Source organism: Pleurodeles waltl, chromosome 8 (assembly GCF_031143425.1).
Source record: "Pleurodeles waltl isolate 20211129_DDA chromosome 8, aPleWal1.hap1.20221129, whole genome shotgun sequence".
Lineage (NCBI taxonomy): Eukaryota > Metazoa > Chordata > Amphibia > Caudata > Salamandridae > Pleurodeles > Pleurodeles waltl.
Genome location: NC_090447.1, coordinates 651,835,882 through 651,854,607, shown reverse-complemented (window position 1 = coordinate 651,854,607; position 18,726 = coordinate 651,835,882). Strand labels below are relative to the sequence as shown.

Genomic DNA, 18,726 nt, shown 5'->3' with positions numbered 1-18,726 from the left:
AGAAGGCCATCATGCTGCACCTGATCTAGCGCTGTACAAGAACTTTCCTTAAGCACTTAAATGGACTTTTTTTGCTTGGGCTATGACATTTCAAAATGCTGTATGTGTGACTGCTGGTTTTAAATGTAGAATGTCATTCGCACTTTTATAATATCAGTCACTTAATGGAATTATGTTTTCATGAGGATGCTTTTAAATGTTATGTTCCAAAGCAGTTGTACCTCATGAACTCCTAGGTAGCCTTTTTAATGTTTGGCCACTTCTATGTATTTGTATGATTATTATTATTATTATAAGTCTTTACGCTGTGTACCTTTCGGTGCTATAATGAGCTGCTATGTACAGTTATTTTAGCACTTTTATGCTATTTTAAACAATTTGTGATTGCACTGTTTATGGCTTAAGGATTTTTAAATCCGAAATAAAAACTTTCTTGATGATATTTAGGATGGATCTGGTACAAACCAATGTACCATCTTAACACATTCTTTGTCAAAATATTTTATTAAACTGTGTAATTAGTGAGCGAACAATGCAGAAGGCAAACTTTAATACTCGACGAACCCAACTAACTAGCTAGCTCAAAATACATTCTGCACTGCGGACATCCAATCTTAAAACACGGTCTGAACTTATGTTGTTTCACCCAATTAACTTTGTTTGAGGCAAACAGAGTAGCACTTGGGAAGAACATGGACAAATGGAGGCAAGTACCAGATCATTGCTACACCTTTCTGGTACATTGGTATTAAACACGCACCTTTTCAGACATTGAACCTTGCCCATCAAGAGAACAGCTGAAATAAAAAAGCGTACTCATTAAAAAAAAGTCTAATTCTTGCTGGGCACCCTAAAAGCATTAAGAACTAGATAGTCAGGCCCAAAGACTTCCACAAGCTTACAAGAACACCTGCCATTAGAAAATACTGGATAGGTTACAATTTAAAATAGAACAGCAGTTCTTAACCTTTTGACTTCTGTAGGACCTCAGTGAATCATTACTGGAACTCGGGGAACCCCAAGGAGAAATTATTGGAAGCTGGAGGGCCCACAGCCTCACCAATTTGTAGGTTTTGAACCTCAAAACAATAGATGAAAATATAGAAACAAGTATTCAAACGCTCAAATGATGAATAGTCAATTTAATTCACAATGAATTACAGAAAACATTTTATATTTTTATTGATTTTAATTTATGAATTGCAATATTATTTAAATTTTGTTTAATCTGCCGAACGTTCCAGAGTAGGGCTTGCGGACCCCAGTGACCCTCTGTCCACCGGTTAAGAGACATTGCATTAGAGGGAAGCCGAGAACAATGGTCACTTTATTTTGGAGCTCGGAGACCTAACGTAATAAACCAACAAATAATAATTTACCCCAAACTGTATGATCTCAACCTGCCGTTTCTACTTCATTCCAAATCAAATTTCCATATTCATAAGTATTACCTGACAGTCTGTATTGTTTCTTTTCTAAATTCATTTTTTTTCAAGCGTTTTAGTGGCCAAAGAAAACATGACCTAAGAAAGCACCAACATGTGAAAATACCAAATAAAATATCAAATCATAGTATGTGTTTCCCTCGTCATCACCTGCTAAATCAAATCATGCGCACAAAACTCCACACTTCCCATCTGCTAAACCACTTTATCCATTTCCAAGGGCTCTTGGCCGGCAGTTTGCACTTCTTTTATGTCCTCAATGAAATCTGACGCTTTCTAGACGGTTCAAATTTACTAAAAACAGCTAGGAACCCCAAGCAGGACACAATTTTACACAGAAATAGAATAGCATTGACCAACAGCAATCAACTGGACAAGGCAGCTGAAACTCCTCTCCTACCATCAAAATATTAAATCTGGAGAGCACAACTTTGTGACCAGTGGCTGCTTTCAAGGGTGTCAATTCATCCTACTCCACTAAGCAGCGTGCTCTCCAGACATAATTTACAGTGCCAGGAAATGCAATATTTACTCTAGATTAATTCCTAGGAACGGTACCCAGTATAATACCTCCTTCAGTATTATAGTGAGGGGTTCTACCAACATTAAGGCATTATACACTGATAATTACCTAAACTCCATCAACAAACAGCAAGGGCAGCAATAGAGCTTATTTGTGATGTTAATTCCAGTGCATGTGTCACTGAAGTCACCAGTAATGTTGCAATATGCTCTCTGGCTAGTTTTCTGTATGAACTTGCATGCAGTTTAAGATCGCTATACTTAGCAGCATTTACCTAGGAGCCAAGAAGGAAGTGAATATTATCCAGAACAGTAAATTTGTTATGCTGATGCACAACAAACTTGCCATACCATAACTTTAGGGGAAAGCACCAAACTAGAAGTGCAAATAACGTGTTTGAATAAGCAATTATTAGTGCCCTTTCCCTTTCTTTTAAATGAGAGCAATATGGACAACTTCCTCCCTCTTCTACATAAACATAACCTATAGCTAAAGACCCTTGAATCATAATAATACGAAATGTGTTAAAGGACTTCAATGTTCAGAACAAGTCCCTCAACACATTTCCTTCTAAACAAATTTATAGCCAAAAAAATTGTATTGGGCCACTAGTCACTTATCGTTCTAAGCGCTCCAACGTATCTGAATTGGAGTAATAGTTATTCATTTCAAAGACATTCAAATTCACAGAAAAAAAATATTAACACCAGTGTACTTACCATGCTAAGTGTGTAAACTGTGAATCCACAGAACATGCTACCACTTCAGTGTTTATAGATCGAAATTCTTCAATTCTATCACTAAAGGCTATTATTTCTGTTGGGCAAACAAAGGTGCTGAAATATAGGAAAAACAGTTACCAGTCAATCAATCACAAATACACTACTTCGTAACAATTATAACATTCAATTATGAAACCACAGATTAGTACTGTTTACCGTCGACAATGTTATTGTAACTGAAAAAGAATCAATCAATATATGTTCAGGATCCCCAAAACTACATGTTTTTGAAGTTGGGATGGTTTCCAGTTGTGCGGCTAATTAGGGCAACTTTATTGATTTCTGCAGAGAAAGTAATGTAGCATTCCATTGTTATGTTCTCAGTAGTACTTAACGCAGTCAGTCATACTTAAGCCCGCAGAAAGCGATTGCCTTCATTCAACAGACTGCAGGTCCCTTGATCTGTACTGCAACCTGCTGTCAATCCCCACAGAAGGTAGAGCAATTATTGGGCAGCGGAGACACATACATCCTACAACCAGTAATTCCCATACCTATAATTGCAAAACTATGGCCTCATACTGCAAGTAGGAGATTTAATGTTGAAGCAATGGTACTACCTAAGCGTATATTACAAGATATGTTCAGGAATATATGAGAAGAAAGCTGAAGATAATCGTAAGTAAACACAAACGTGTTTACAACTATTTCTAAGGTCCAATATCCATTGCGACTCTGGACCTTCAATGGATCCCCTAGAAAAGGTTAAACTACTGTTCTGTAGAAACATTTCCACAGAAGATCAACGTTTTCTGATGTGTATATTATTCATCAATTCATATAGACCTGCAGATGATCAGCTTGGCTCAATTCAGAGCATCAAAACAACCAAAGTGATCTGCAAAAAGAGTAAAAACAGCATACTGTAGAAGCCATCAGAAAAAAACAAGCAAAGATGGGAAAATGCCCAACGCGAAAGGACGACAGTCACTATTATCCAGTGAACTGACTGCAGCAGAGTGAATTACATTCCAAGTAATTAAGGGGCCAGACGTATATGAACGTGGACTATTACACGGGAGTGCTTTTCCCTCATTTCACATATTTAGAAAAAAAAGCGTTTTTTGTCCTCTAAACTGAAGGCTTAAAAATAATCTCAGCAAGCCTATAGTTCCTGTTTAGAATGGACGGGAGACTCGCGGGATAAGAGACTGGGTGATTCATGATGGAGTAGTATGCCCCTAAGGTAGAAGTTGAACGAAACTTTCACTGAAGACGGTATTCATGATGCTTTGGGCAGGTATGGTGGTTTTACACCTTCTGGCACCATCCTTTTCAACTTCTGACACACAGCTAACAGCCTGGCATCTACGAACACTTTTCACACATCATGGTCCAATAGAGTTGATGAGCTCTGTCAACTGCAGCATTTTACTATCTCCCCACTCAAACTTATACGCTTAAATAAGCAGTTAACATAATAGCATTTGCTCAGTCGTCATGGTCATTCAGGCATATTAAATCGCCTCTCCATATTTTTCCTCAAGAGAACGTGATCTTTAATGGAAATCAGGTTTTAGATTTTGGACTTCTGCTTCTCCGATTAGGTAGATTACTTATCAAAAACTAATTTTGAAAATCTCCCATTTCGTTTACTGTATACTGTCCTTATTAAGTTGTAGGATCTTATATTCTGAAATTGGATAATGAAAGTTGAGAAATAAAGGAAAGGTGTCATCTCAAACAACCAACCGCCCTTCTGTGAAAGGAAAAATGCATTGCAGTGGATATATGAAGGTGTAATGGGTGATTAAATGAGTGGCACTGGAGTGCACGGATGAACATAATGCAAGGCACACATGCACTGCATGAAGTATTGGGCATGACAGTGCACATTCATAGACCATGGTCATTATACACACACCTTTCAATCTCATTACAAAAAAACAAAGTTGTTCATGAACCATTTAAACACAAAAAGCATTGGCAAAGCCAAAAGGTCTCACCTCTGCATAAGTCATTGGCTTTGCCAATGTGTGTTAGTCATGTTGCACACCAGTATGTTTAAGCCATGCTGAACACCAACATGTCTGCAGTTCAGAATGGCTAAAAGTTTGTGGCACAAAGTGGAGGAGCGGCACTAAGTAGAGCGGTGCAGAGTAGTATAGTAGAGCACAGTGAACTACCAAACAGAGGAGAAGAATGTCAGTGTTGTACATTGGACTGGCGTACAGTGGAGTATGCATGGTGTGGTAGCACAATGCCATTACAGACAGCACACTTTCAATTGAAATGATAATTACATTTACACAGACATACAGTTTTACTGATAAAACTGTACAATGCACCAACAATTGTGTCAAGAAATGGCATTTCCCCAAGTGTATTGATTTTTTTTGGATTGTATTAACATGTGTTTCCACCACATTTCATAATTACCACAATAAAAGTGCTTAATTTGTGCTTTGCTAATTATGATATATTCTGAAATATGTGCACAGTTAATTTATAGACATTAAATGTTTTTTGTTTACTAGGAAAAAAATGTTTTTTTTTTAAAAAAAAAAATCCTACAGCTGTTCCTCTTCCATGGGTATCCAGCCGGGTTGTCACATAAATCCTCTTTGAAGTCGGAGAATAGAAAGTAATAACAAAGCTCCCTGGAAGACAGAGCCCAACATTTGACCTCTGGTTTTGAATGCACAGCAAACGAGAAAGATTAGAACAAAATGTAAAGGCTTGTTTACAGAAAGCAAGCAATTGTGGAAGAATACAAGGAGTGATGGTGAACAGGCAATACTCCACTGGAGGGAGATAAAGACATGCTGGACAGCCTAACAGAGGCAGCAAATAGAAAGCAAATAAATGTGAGATACAAACCATAAAGCCAAATGGTAAGCAATGGGTGAACTGCATTTCCAGGGAAGCTTACATAATGTCCCCAAGACCTCGTCGCAAACCAGACAGCTCTGCTTTCTATTAGGCTTTGACATAAAAATCTCACCCAGCTGTCCATCTCCCATCAAGAAGCAGGTTACTGATTCCTGCTACCTTACTATAAAGTACAGTTAAGCTATGTTGTCTATGCTGCAGAGATGTAATAATAATAATAATAATAATAATAATAATAATAATAATAATAGACTCCTTGTAGTATGAAGATGGAGGATAGACACCCAGGAACATTAGAGGTGGGCGAGCCACTGAAAGCTGAAGCCAGGCTCTAGCCTGAAGCCTGCCTCTGCTTAAGGTCCTGTTGGAACCTCAAGCCCATAACGAGCTGAGCTTTTAAGTAGCTTCGGTCTGTCACTCTTCCCTCCAACCAAGATGTGGCATTACTGCAGCAGTTCCCAATCTGTGTCCGTGGCACCCTGGTGCACAGTGACAAATGGCCAGAGGCGCTGCAAACAGATGCACACAGGAAGCTAGGTTAAGAAATATCAATAATGCTTTGACCATGCACCCCAATTCCAAGTTGCATTATAAATTAATAGTATTGCAAATGGTTTCAAATGAGACTAGCTATAAAGTTAGGTTTCATGTTAGGCAGAAAATGTTAGAGGGCACTGTTGCCTATGATAAGTTTTCTTTCTTGCTGATAATCCAGCAGTTTCTTCTAGAACTACAGAGCTGCCAGATAAGCATTTCGAATCTGAATGGAACGGAGGTTTGTCATTTTGTCTTCGCACAAGGTCATTGTACGATAACGGCCAGCATCTTGGTTGATTACACAGTTTATCTGTTAATTATTAGTGGTCTATTATACTGGGGATAAATATTTTTGTTTTGTTGATAAGCACAGTAGCAGGATGTGTGTGTGTTATGTTCAAGGGGCTGCTTTAAAATTAGAACCTCCGCTTTTCGGCTTTTTAAGTATCTTTTTAATATTAAGAGAAGTTTGCAGGGTGGGACCCAATAAAGCATCATTTTCTACCACTTCCGGTTGCTGCAGTCTAGTGCGGCTTTTTTGACCTGTATGCTCTGGCTCCCTTACCAACATATATGTTAATTTGGCCACAGATGAGTCATGACCAATTTGTGCTGCAGTGAGCATAGCATCACCAATGACGAACGTCCACGCACATGGCCTACAAAGACCTTCAACCAGGGAGGTGGGTGTATGTTGGCAGAGGTTTTTTGTTTAAAAATATATATATATATTTTTTTTTTTGTTACGTCTATGGCTATAATATCTTCATCCCAATTATTTTCAGGGAGGGGGGGAAAAAAAAAATTGAAGTATTCGCGAGGCCCGGCTTCTCTTTTTGAATTGTGTGGTCTTTGGCAAATATTTTATGTAACCGTAACTTTTTCTTGATTAGAACGTATGAAAGCACTTTCAAATGTGCATGTTCAGAATACCAGTTATACAAAAACCTATTCTGCTAGATTAAACAGACTATGATGTTGGTCTATAATAGTCTGGGGCAGGTACAGGATTTGCATGACAATTGTCTTGCCTCTTAATGCACTAATGGTTTAATTTCTTAAAAAAAAAAAAAAATTATAAGTACTTCTAAGCGCAGTGCTGTAATGCAACATTAAGGTCAAAGTTTCACATGTTAAAAAAAAAAATTGGACCATCATCTTTTACGTGATATCGGTTGTGTGATATACATAGCAAAGATTTTGCACAGGCGCCAAGATCCGAGCCAGCCCTTCTACTCTGATCCCCGTAAAATGGTTTGTTCGCACACCTCTACGCAAGATGCTAATATGGAACCAACAGTCAGTCTAATACTGTACCTTCACTTTCAGGCAGCATTGAGATACTTCTGTATTTTTATTTTTTTTTAAATTGGTGTAATTATGTCAAACAGGAAGAAAACGTCAAACAAGGGAATTACAGCATGCCCACATTGAGGCGAGTGAAAAGCACCCAACCATGGTTGATTTTTTGTTCCCCAGGCCAAGTTTGTAAGCCGTGTTTGATGTTCTGTGAAGAAAAACAGCAGATGGCTATTTGTTTATGAGAGGGACTGCCTCTTATGTACAACTGTCTTTCAGGAGGGGCTTTCCTCCACAATGATTAGTACTTTTCAGGGTCAGGCACCAAGCACTCCAGAGCCTGTTGTATTCTCTTTGTGGGCTTTTAAACCACGCCCACTCTTGCTTTTCACTCTGTTGTGCTGGTCTTAAAAGCTTCATTTTTATTGGTGCACTTTGTGAAATGTCCCTCTTTAGTGTGCCGAGTTCCTCCCCAGGCGTTTTAACTAAGTGAACATTTCTGTTGGCCATCACACTACGTCATGCTTCCTCCTGTTACAGCAATTTATAGCCCCTCCTACGGTTTCAGTCTGCTTTCATGCGACCCGCGATCATTTTTCAGACATTCACACAGACATTCCTCTTGCGCCCACGCTGGCCGTGGCGCTTTGAATTGGCTTGTTTTATCTGTATTCATCTCTCCACAATAAGTTGCTAAGCCAGTTTTCCGCCATGTAGTTTATTCTAGGTCCAGAACAGTTCATTGGTTACAGTTCCTTCCTTCCCGCTAGGCCACTACCGTCTAAACACGACGTTATCTGAGCCAGCACAATGGCCATTATATCCGTCCTGGGTTTACATTCAGACAAGTGGTTTCACCATCTGTACTCAAAATCAGATTTTAACTCACCACCTCAGTTGGTTCAGAAGTCCATGTCTTGAAAGAATTGCCCCTCTGGGTGCAGATCTGCGCACAGGTGGCACTACTTCTCCATCATTTGACAGCGTAGCCAGAGACTGCGCCACTAAGGCCTGACAAATGTGGCTCCTGCGAGAGGTTTCCGATGTCAAAATGATTTTGCAGCAGTCTAGGGAAACCGCGGCGTTCAAAAAGGGGGGGGGGTAGGTGTTCTTCCACTCTTTACGGTTTGTATTTATAAGCTGAAGTACTGTTTAATTTGAACAGGTGGGTTTGCCCTTAATATTGGGAATCTGCACTTATGTTCCTCGCATCAGATATTTGCCTAGCGCACAAGAGGGCGAACATGCAGATAGAGACGAAGCAAGATAAAGACAGCAAAACAGTCTCGAGAGAAAACAGAAACTGTCAAGAGTGGAATAAAGGGATAGGTAGGTGCTGACAATAGATGAATATTTCCACATTGGCAATGTACTCGCCGACGTTTAATTGCACCGGACTCTGGCTCCTGAGCAGAGCTTTCATTTACAAAATTAAGCAATGAGATAAAGTGTATTCAGATTACACGATTCGAGAATTACCAAGGAAGTCGCCAGAAAATTAATATACCCCACTTGAACCTAACCTCTACTCACACAGAGCACATGAGCCAAGCAAAGTCTATCCTCAAAACAGTTACCTTTACATCATCCATCTATCGATCCATCCTTCCATAAATATATCCACACAGCCATCTATCCATATTTCCATCCTTTCCGCCCATCTTTCCATTCCTCATCCGTTCATTCACCCTATAACCCACCGATCCTTCCGCTTTCTTCCATCCCGTCAAACTTCCATCTATCAATCTTTTACCCTTTCATCCTTCCTTTCACCCTTTTTCCTCTTTTCTTTACAACTTCCTTCCACACTTTCAAACTCCTCCTATTCCTTCCTACTTCTGTTTAACCATCTTTCGTGTTTCGTCATTACTTTCTTACCTTTCTCTCATGCTTATTTTTATTTGTTCCTGTTTTCCCCTATTTTAATGAGTCCATCTTTTTGTCTCTTTACTTTGCATGTTTGCACCACATCCCACAACCCTCTGTCATTTATTATCTAATAGTATTATTTATAAGCACTTTGTCACCAGATCTACACACAGAGGAAACCCATAAACTGCTATGTAATATCTACTATGGCCCATTTCACCAACCCATGGTACTCAGAGGCATCCCTCTTGACCTGCTTAAGTGAAGTTGTTCCCTCTGCCTTGAAGCGTTATTTTTCCTCACACTTAAGTTAAAAAAAAAAAAAAGTGATTTTAATGTGGATCAAACTTTTACTATATTGTAAATGATGTACTAAATATGTTCTGCAGTTGAGGGTTAACCTCATCAGTGACGTAGCTACCAATAGTGCCACAGGTACTGGGGCTCATGGCAGTGATGAGCTTCTGGAATAGAATTATGGCAGTCATTTCTTTTAACCAAATTTCGGGTAGTGGTGCTCATATTCCTTGCTTGCATTAAGGCCCTTGGCACCCTTGTCAAGCCACTAAGACCATGACTGTGAGGGGAAGAGCAGAATTACCGCATCACATTCTACTCTGCAGATTCTGACTGGGTCAGTGTTCCTGCACCCGCTATTTCCGGGTACTAGAACACCAGACGGATTTTACAAAACAGTAATTACGCTTGGAAAAACCATGTAAAGGGTTGACTGCAGCAGCAAGACAAGCATCTTTCCTTGTTAGGTTGAGCACAGCAACGTGCAAGCGCTGCTTTTCCGACGTCTTGGTATCCATGTGGGCTTTTAGCCACTCCCACCTACCGCCCATCACTTTCACTTGTTCGTGGGCTTGCCTTTCAAAAATCCTTTGTTATCATTGATAAATGCTTTTCGTTTGTCCCTCTTAGGGGCGGTTTGTTTTCACCTTGGGACAGACCCTGTTACACCGATAATTGCACTTTTGCCGATATATTTGACTGCGAGTAAACTTTTCCGTCTCTCCTTCACTCACGGCAGCCCTGGCACTTTGAATCGGCTCGTTTATGTCAACCGTTTTACACTTTTCATTTTATGTGGCAAGAAAAGTCCAGTTAGGAATTGACAACACTAATAGGTGTAACTCGAGCAAGCGAAAGACCCATTGCATTTCAAATGCTTGTTTTTGCTGCTGCTGTTTGAGCTCCGAGCAACAGCAGCGATAAAGTGGAGCGTTTATCAGAGGCCCACAATGGGACTCCTTTGCCACTGGTAACCTGTGTAAGATTCTAGTGGGATGATCCAAAGTTGAGACACTTCCAACAAGCAATGGCTGACTGGGGCTGGCCCAAAGTATCTCTTTCTTAATGTTTATGGCATGAGATAACCAACTATGTACAAAAAAAAAAAAAAAAAAAAAAAAACACAAACCACACACACACCTCTCAATGCACCATGTGGGAGATCACAAAGGATTTGCTCACTCTTCATGCATCTCTTCAAATGAAGTCTTAATTCAATCAACCTTTAGCTGCCCTTGTATTTATTAGAAGCCTGGCTGAAGACCCAAAACAAGAAGGATATAAGATAGCAATCATTCTATAAGTTTGTTAATTGCATATGCCCCTCATATGGTAATTTACTCTCAATGAACAGAGGGCAGTTATTAAAACAAAAAGGTTCAGCAAGGCACTGATCAATAAAAAGACGAAGCACAGTGAGGCCATTGGACACTGGTACGGTAAACACTGAAAGCTGTGTGTTGACGGAAATCAAGACGAAGAAACTCAAAACATCTGAGCAACCCTAACATTGGCTATACCGCCAAAGGAGAATGCTCTTGCGTCCTCTAGAAGACGACCCTTTTAGAGGACGCCAGAGGTGTGTTCTAGCAAAATAAAGGATTAGTCAGACAATCGAATTGGTATGAAATGGAGAAAGCTTTGGGGAACAGACTAACCCAGTGAGACTGATCAAACCCATCCACGATGGACGACAGTTCAGTCCCTCATTTAGTTACAGACTCACGCTTCAACAGATAAACTATTCGTTTAAGCTGCTAAACTCACTCAAGAGGAAATTGTTTCATGAAGGACTCAGATTTTTCCCACAGCAGATACAACAGTGGTTGAGTAATTTGAGGCATGCAAAGTGTTTTTTTATATATATATATATATATTTTTTTTAGATGGGGACATTGACGCAGTCACCTTTATGCTAAATTTGCAAGAAGCTTAAGCCTTTGCTTCTGTTTTCACTGGTACGGAGGCAGATTATTTTGTCATGTGTATTTTTAAAATGTGTGTAGGCTGCAGCAACACTATATAATAAGGCAACACAGAAAGCAAAAGGAATATTTTAAACTGTTACTTAAAGTCAAATACACAGACTTCTGTGACTGTTTAAAATAAGGTTAATCTTTTAACTATGACTAGCAATATGAACAGCAGATAGTAGAGGGGTGGGTGCTAAGTTTGCATATTAAAGTACTCAATAACTACCAAGCCACCATTCGAGAAAACCTTCGGGTTAGGGAAAGAGGCTCAATGAGCAACTGTTCCTAAAAAGGGGAGCTTCCATCTTTCTACTGCTCAAATAATTTTGGTTAACTAAAGCAGACAAAGCACAGAATACTACTTAGAGAGAGGTGCCAGGAACTGATGAAGGGCAATCAAGCTAGCATCTTTGAGAACAAAGACTTCCTTAGGTGCAACACCAAAGTGGAACCAGTGGAGAGACAGAGCTGGGTGGTGTCAGAGCAGGCATTTAGAGAAAGATTTTAAAAAAAAAAAATAATAATAATAATAAGGGAGGAACAGCCAAGCCAGTGAAGACCTCGCCTCATTCAGAGCCGCAACTGCCACCCACCAACGAAAAATCAGGAACACAAAAGGAACTCTGCACACAACTATAAGGAACTCTTCTCAGTCAATGAGTTCACAGATTTCCCCCCCCCCACACTCCTCCAAAGCCACCAGCATTTCCCCCACCCCCCCCCCCACCACCACCACAGAACCTCTGCGACATACTCGCCACCTTTTTCCACCACAAGATCCAGGACATGTAGGACAGCTTCCTCCTGGAAAATCCTGGTACCGGAATCTGTGACCACCCCCCCCCGCCCTCCCCTCTCCCCCCAGACCATCCACAGCTGGTCCAATATCATCACAAAGGAAACAGTTAGCATCATGAACAGCACCCACTCAGGAGCCCCCACGTATCAAAGCCAGCACCACATATACATCAGAGCCAGCGCATGCATCGCCCCGAGCTCTGGAACACAATCAACTGCTCCATCAACACTGGCACCTTTCCCTGAGGACTGGAAACACGCCAAAATACACCCTCTCCTGAAAAAAGCTTCGGCCAACCCATCAGAACTACATTTCTGCCCCATCTCACTGCTACCCTACCCTGCCAAAGTACAGGAGAAATCAATCAACGTACAACTATGGAATTTCATCAAGGCCAACAACTCCCTGAACAGCTCCCAGTCCCGCAGCAACCACAGCACGGCAACAGCCCTACTGGCAGCCACTGACCACAGCTGATTACTCCTAGACCGGCCACACCACAGCGGTCATACTCCTCAACCTCTCAGAACCATTCAACACGGTCTCCCACAGCACTCTGCACACCAGACTAAACGACACAGGAATCCACGGTACAGCCCTGAAATGGATACATTCCTTCCTCTCCGGGAGGACGCAGAGGGTCAGACTCCCGCCCTACACTTCCAGACCCATAGGAGTCAACTGCAAAGTTCCAAGGATCCTCACAGAGTCCCCACTGTTCAACATATACATTGCCCCTCTTGCTGCCATCGTCGGAAGCCACGGTATGAACAGAGTCATATGCAGATGACCAACAAATCATTTCCCTCACCCAAGACCCGGACATGGCCAAAAGGAACTTCCACGCAGGAATGGAAGCTGTCGCCACTTGGATGAGAGAAAGCTTCCTCAAGCTCAACCCCGACAAGACTGAGCTCATCATCTTCGGAAACGCCACCTCAGCTTGGGAGAACTCCTGGTGGCCCACATGCCTCAGCACCCCCCTCACCCTCCCCTCTGCACAGACTGAGCACACCTGCAACCTAGAAATCATCCTCGACTCCTCCCTATCCATGACCTGCCAGGTAAACTCAGTCGCCTCCTCCTGCTGGCACACTCCGCAAACTTTGGAAGATCTTCAGATGCATATCAGCAGACTGTCGCAGGACAGTCACCCACACCTTAGTCACTAGCAAGCTTAACTATGGCAACGCCCTCTACACCAGCACCTCAACTAGAAACAAACTACAACTCATTGAGAATGCTGCTGCTGCTGCGCCGCCAGACTCATTTTGGACCCCCGTTGCCGAGAACACATCTCCCAACACCCGAGGACCCTCCACTGCCTACTGGTTGAGAAGCGAATCACCTTCAAACTACTCACCAACATGTACAAGGCCATACACAACACAGGGCCAGCCTACCTGAACCACCAAGTCTCCTTCCACACCCCCACCAGATCCCTCCACTCTGCCCAGATGGCCCTGGGCACCATCCCTCGCATCTGCAAAACCACCGCCAGAGGACGATCCTTCACCTACATGGCAGCACTCACCATCTTCAGGTAGAACCTCAAGACGTGGCTCTTCGGATGAGGTCCCTCCCCTCCCAGAGCCTTGAGACTCTCATGTGCAAGTAGCCGCACTTCACAAAAATTGATTGATTAAGCCTCCAGTTTCAGGACCATTCTTGGGAGGGGGCGTGGGGGGCTTAAGCTCAGTGGGCTGCAGGGAAGTCCCAGCTATACCTAGCCTGGCCTTTCAAAAGGCCTTGCTCCGGGATGGGTTGTCAAGCTTTTTGAGAACCAGAATCTGTTCCTCAGAGGATGAGTAAGAGACCAGTGGCAGGACATGGCAATGCTCAGTCTATGAACGGCTCAGTTATTGAAACCCGAGAAATTAATGGCAGCATGTCCAAGCAACACCAACATTTTCTCTACTGATGACGGAGTAATCCAGAAACACGTGTCTAGAGATACAGCAATGACTGCACCAAATGAGGTGAATATTTTAATGAACTTTGAAACCAGTGTGTTGAAGAAACAGTAATAACTGCTGAATATTTGCACTACGATAACCAGCATGCTAAGGGGTAATGGCGCATGGATCCTACCCCCTTTCAATATGAATGGTTCAGGGACAGCTTCTACAAGGAAAAGCCCTTTTCTCACAGGAGACTTCGCATAAAAAGAATGGAAAAAGCATTTACATGTGTACCTAAAGACCTGATCCGAGAACAACTTGGCCTCCCACATCTTAACAGTATGCGGATGAATGGAGGTTCAAGAGCCAAAGAACCATGGTGAGATCCAAGACACCACATACAGATGAAATGAGAATCCAACACTGATCTAGTCACTATTGAATAACCTGCTGAGGAACTTCAACTGGCACTGAACCAGCATTGGTAAGGCACACTAAGGCAGGAACTGGTGTCCGATGGCGCCTTATGTAGGCTAATGTCAATACATCCTGGTTCCAAGTTTGGCTGTCCAGCTTATGTGCCTATGAAAAGCCACCCATTCAGTGAACTCATCCTCGATGCAACCAAGGACAGACAATCACTTCCCTGAGATATGATTGTAGGAGCTTCAGCCAAATACAATCAGCAGAGTTCAGCATGGGGGGGAAACAGAGTTCTATTTAGGTGCACATGCCTTGATAAAAATACCTAAGAACAGAATTCTGGGACAGAGGTCTTAAATGAAATAATTACGATATGAAAAATACTGTTTTTCTGGGCAAATTACAATCTCCTCGTGCCACAGCAAAAAAGACTAACAAGACTTTATGTAAGGTAAGGTAACTGGTGCTCCTGTAATGCATCCCAATACATTCAGGTGGAGTTCTGCATAGTGTGAAGTAGCAATAAACGAGGCTAGGCTGCTTTTGGTAGATAGAACAGGAAAGAAGGCGACCTGCAGATTCACTCACAAGGAGTGCTCATTTGGAAATGGCAAAAAAAAAATAGTACCTGCACAGTGAAGTGGCCAGTGCAAGGACAGTTATCAGTAGCCAATGACCGCAAGGAGTACCTGGTCCAGAACCCACCCGACGGCATATAAAGGCAAAGCAGCACTGAGCAGGAAGTGAAAGCAGACATACTGGCCAATTGGAAGCACATGAATTAGAGCAACGCTGGACTAAGCCATAGGTAAGTAAAGGGTGTGGGCCACATAAAAAAAAACAACAATAACAATAATTCACAAAAGATTTTGCAAGCACAGCACTCAGGCTCACGTGCAGGCGAAATCTAAAAAGACACCTTGAGAAGTAGGACGGATGTGATTAAGGAAAGACTGGACAAACACACAAGGATAGACATAGTGAAGAGGCACATCACAAATTAAAGATGAAGCCAGACAGCATTCTAAGATGCTGAAGGAGTTGCTAACTGAAATGGATAAAAAATATGGGCTAAAACAAGGACCTGGAGGCCACTCCTGCAGATGCAACTTAATAGTTTAAATACCAGAGGCTGTGCGCACAAGAAAGAGAACTATCTAGAATACTTGATGGTGAATATTTTTGGGAAATATAACTTATCGCCATCTCCAAAAACATGTCCCTGGTGCGCCATCAAAGCCAAATTGCCAACTACAGGGATAAGTGCAGTGGTGGTGATTCGTTCTCTCTCACAAGGAAGGCTGTTTTTAAAGGAAAAGAGCAGAAGAAAACCATTATGAAGATGCTCAAAAAGAGCACACACGAGGAAAGCGAGTACTAAGTTAAAATCCCACTGGGGCATTATGAACGGGGTAGGCGAAAACATGTGGGTAAGACCGTCGAGGAATCTCTCAACAATGGGAGATTTGAACAAGGAGGCTTGATCAGGTAGTCTGAGGAAAGCAGAGATGGCAGACAGATAACCCTTCAGGATGCCCAAAGCAGAGCTCGGTTGAGCAAGAGTATGACCAAAAGAACCTCAAACAGAGGTGCAGTAAAAGGGGGCGTGGGGGTGAAGAGACTTGTTGGTGCACCATGCCACAATTTTATTCCGATAGGCACATACTCTTTTGGTGGAGACGCCAGGATGCCACGGTAACATTACAGACTTCGGACGGAAGGTCAAAAGCTTTCAACTGCGGCCGCTCAATCTCCACGCAAGAAGGCTGACACAGGACAGGTTCAGGTGGAGAACAGTCTCCTGCTGCTGCAACAGTAGATACTCCCGAAGAGGCAGTCTTAGTCAAGGATCAATGGCCATGCTCAGAAGCTCGGGATACCATACTCTTCGTGCCCAGTCTGGAGCCACAAGAAGGTCTTGAGCCTGGTCATTCTTGAGAACTCTGGGCTGTAGTGGTAATGATGGAAAGGAGTATAGGGGGCCTGACTTCCACGGACAACGAAAAGCTTTGCTGAGCGAGTGCTGCCTTGGAAACTCCAACACACAATCAGCTGACATTGCGTGTCCTCTGCGGAGGAGAAGAGATCTAACCAAGGCTTTCCGCAACGCTGAAAGAGACCTTACACACCTCCAGATGGAGATGCTATTCGGGACTGACCATGTACAGACGGGTGAGTTGGTCTGCCCGCCAGATGAACCACCAGGGAAATGCCCTGATGTTCCGGCCACGTCCAGAGACGAGGGCCTCTTCACAAAGGTTCCACGGCCCAAATCCACCCTGCTTGTTGCAGTATCACATGGCGGGGGTGTTGTCTGTGAACACATACACCACTTTCCCTTTGCGAGAGGGAAGGAATGCTTTCAATGCCAGTCTGATCGCCTTAAGCTCCAGAAGATTGAGGTGGAGCCCTGACTCCACTGAAGACCAGATACCTCTGATCTCCGCCTCTCCCATGTGGCAGCCCCATCAGAGGAGTGATCCATCTGTGACAACTGGTTGGGGAAGGGAGAGGGATTTCCCTCAAACCCAATTGCGGTTTGTCAGTCACCACTGCAGATCTTGCGCAGTTCCCTCAGAGATTTGGACCAGGTGAGAGATTCCAGTTATGCTGCACCCATTGGAACTTCACGTCCTTCTGCAGGGCCAGCATAGGCCATCTGACATGTGTTTTGGTGAAGTTTTTGACCTACTTGGTGCATCGGGGTGTCTTTCCACAAGAGACAATTCAAGCCGTGGGAATCCTGTCACCACATGAGGTCGGTGACGGATCCACACCTTGTGTGCTTGTGGTTCCTTTAGCGTGACCACAACCTGAAGTTGAGCTGGCTGTCAAAGTGCTGGCCCATGAACCCAAAGTTTTGAGGGAGCGGTCCCTAAAGCTCATGACCACTCGGCTCTGCACTGCTCCCGATCTCATTCGAGAGGAAGGTCACAAGACCACTCCCAAAGCGATCACCACTCGTCCTTGTCCCACTCCAAATTGTCAACACATTCTGGACAGCAGCCTGTCATTCTCACCGAAATCCAAGATAGAGGCTGAAACATCAGTATCATAGCCTGAATATGCTGGATTCAACGCTCAGGAAGTCAGACCCAAAACTGCACTGTGTCCAGAACAGCTCCATGAAAGGGAGCGTCTGAGAGGGAGTCAGGTGTGACTTCGGCACATTTATAGTCAACCCCAGTGAATGCAGGAGGTTCACCATAGTCTGGACGTGGGAGACAACAGCCTGAGGTGAGCTAGCCTTAAACAGCCAGTCGCAGAGGTAGGGTAAAACAAACCTCTAGCTAGCACAGATGAGCAGCAAAAACTGGCATCACTTTTGTGAACATTCGAGGGGCGATGGTAAGGCCTACAGGATGCACAGTAAACTGAAAGTGCTCGTGAGCTACCATGAACCGCAAATCACAGCTGTGGGCAGGCAGGATGGGAATGTGAAAGTAGACACCCTGCAAGTCCAACGCTACCATCCAGTCTCCATGGTCCAAGGCAGATGGGACTTGAGCCAGGGTGAGCATCTTGAACTCCTTCCTGAGGAAGAGACTGAGGAACCGGAGGTCAAGAATTTGGGCGGAGGCCCTTGTCCTTTTTGGGCACCAGAAAGTAGCTGGAATAACTAACATGGCCTACTTCTGGCATAGGGACCCTCTCTATGACTCCCTTGGCCAAGGGAGATGTAACTCCCTCAAAGCTTTGGGTTTATGGCCTAGCACTTTGAGCACTACTTCAGGTTGTGGTCGTGCTAAAGGAACCACAAGCACACAAGGTGCGGATCCATCACCGACATCATGTGGTGACAGGATTCGCATGGCTTGAATTTGCTCTTGTGGAAAGACATTCCAATGCACCAATTAGGTCAAAAACGTCAACAAAAAGGTTGCAAAGTCCGTCGGAAAGCAACTGAGAGTAGGTCAGCTCTGCATATGGGTGTAGGCTGGCATGAAAAGAAGAGATCTGACATCAGCGTGGCACCTATATACAACAGCAACTACAATGCCAGTGACTGACTGTACCAACCAACACCACCTGATGCCACACAAGGG

General features: G+C 43.1%; 1 protein-coding gene across 1 annotated transcript in view; it reads right to left on the bottom strand.

Annotated features, from left to right (window-relative positions):
- Window positions 1-18,726, bottom strand: part of PRDX4 (peroxiredoxin 4) — a 149,538-nt gene that overhangs the window by 91,473 nt on the left and 39,339 nt on the right. Inside the window, exon 3 of the mRNA XM_069204743.1 lies at window positions 2,688-2,804. Coding sequence (XP_069060844.1) covers window positions 2,688-2,804 — 117 coding nt within the window. The remainder of the gene's footprint in view (window positions 1-2,687; window positions 2,805-18,726) is intronic.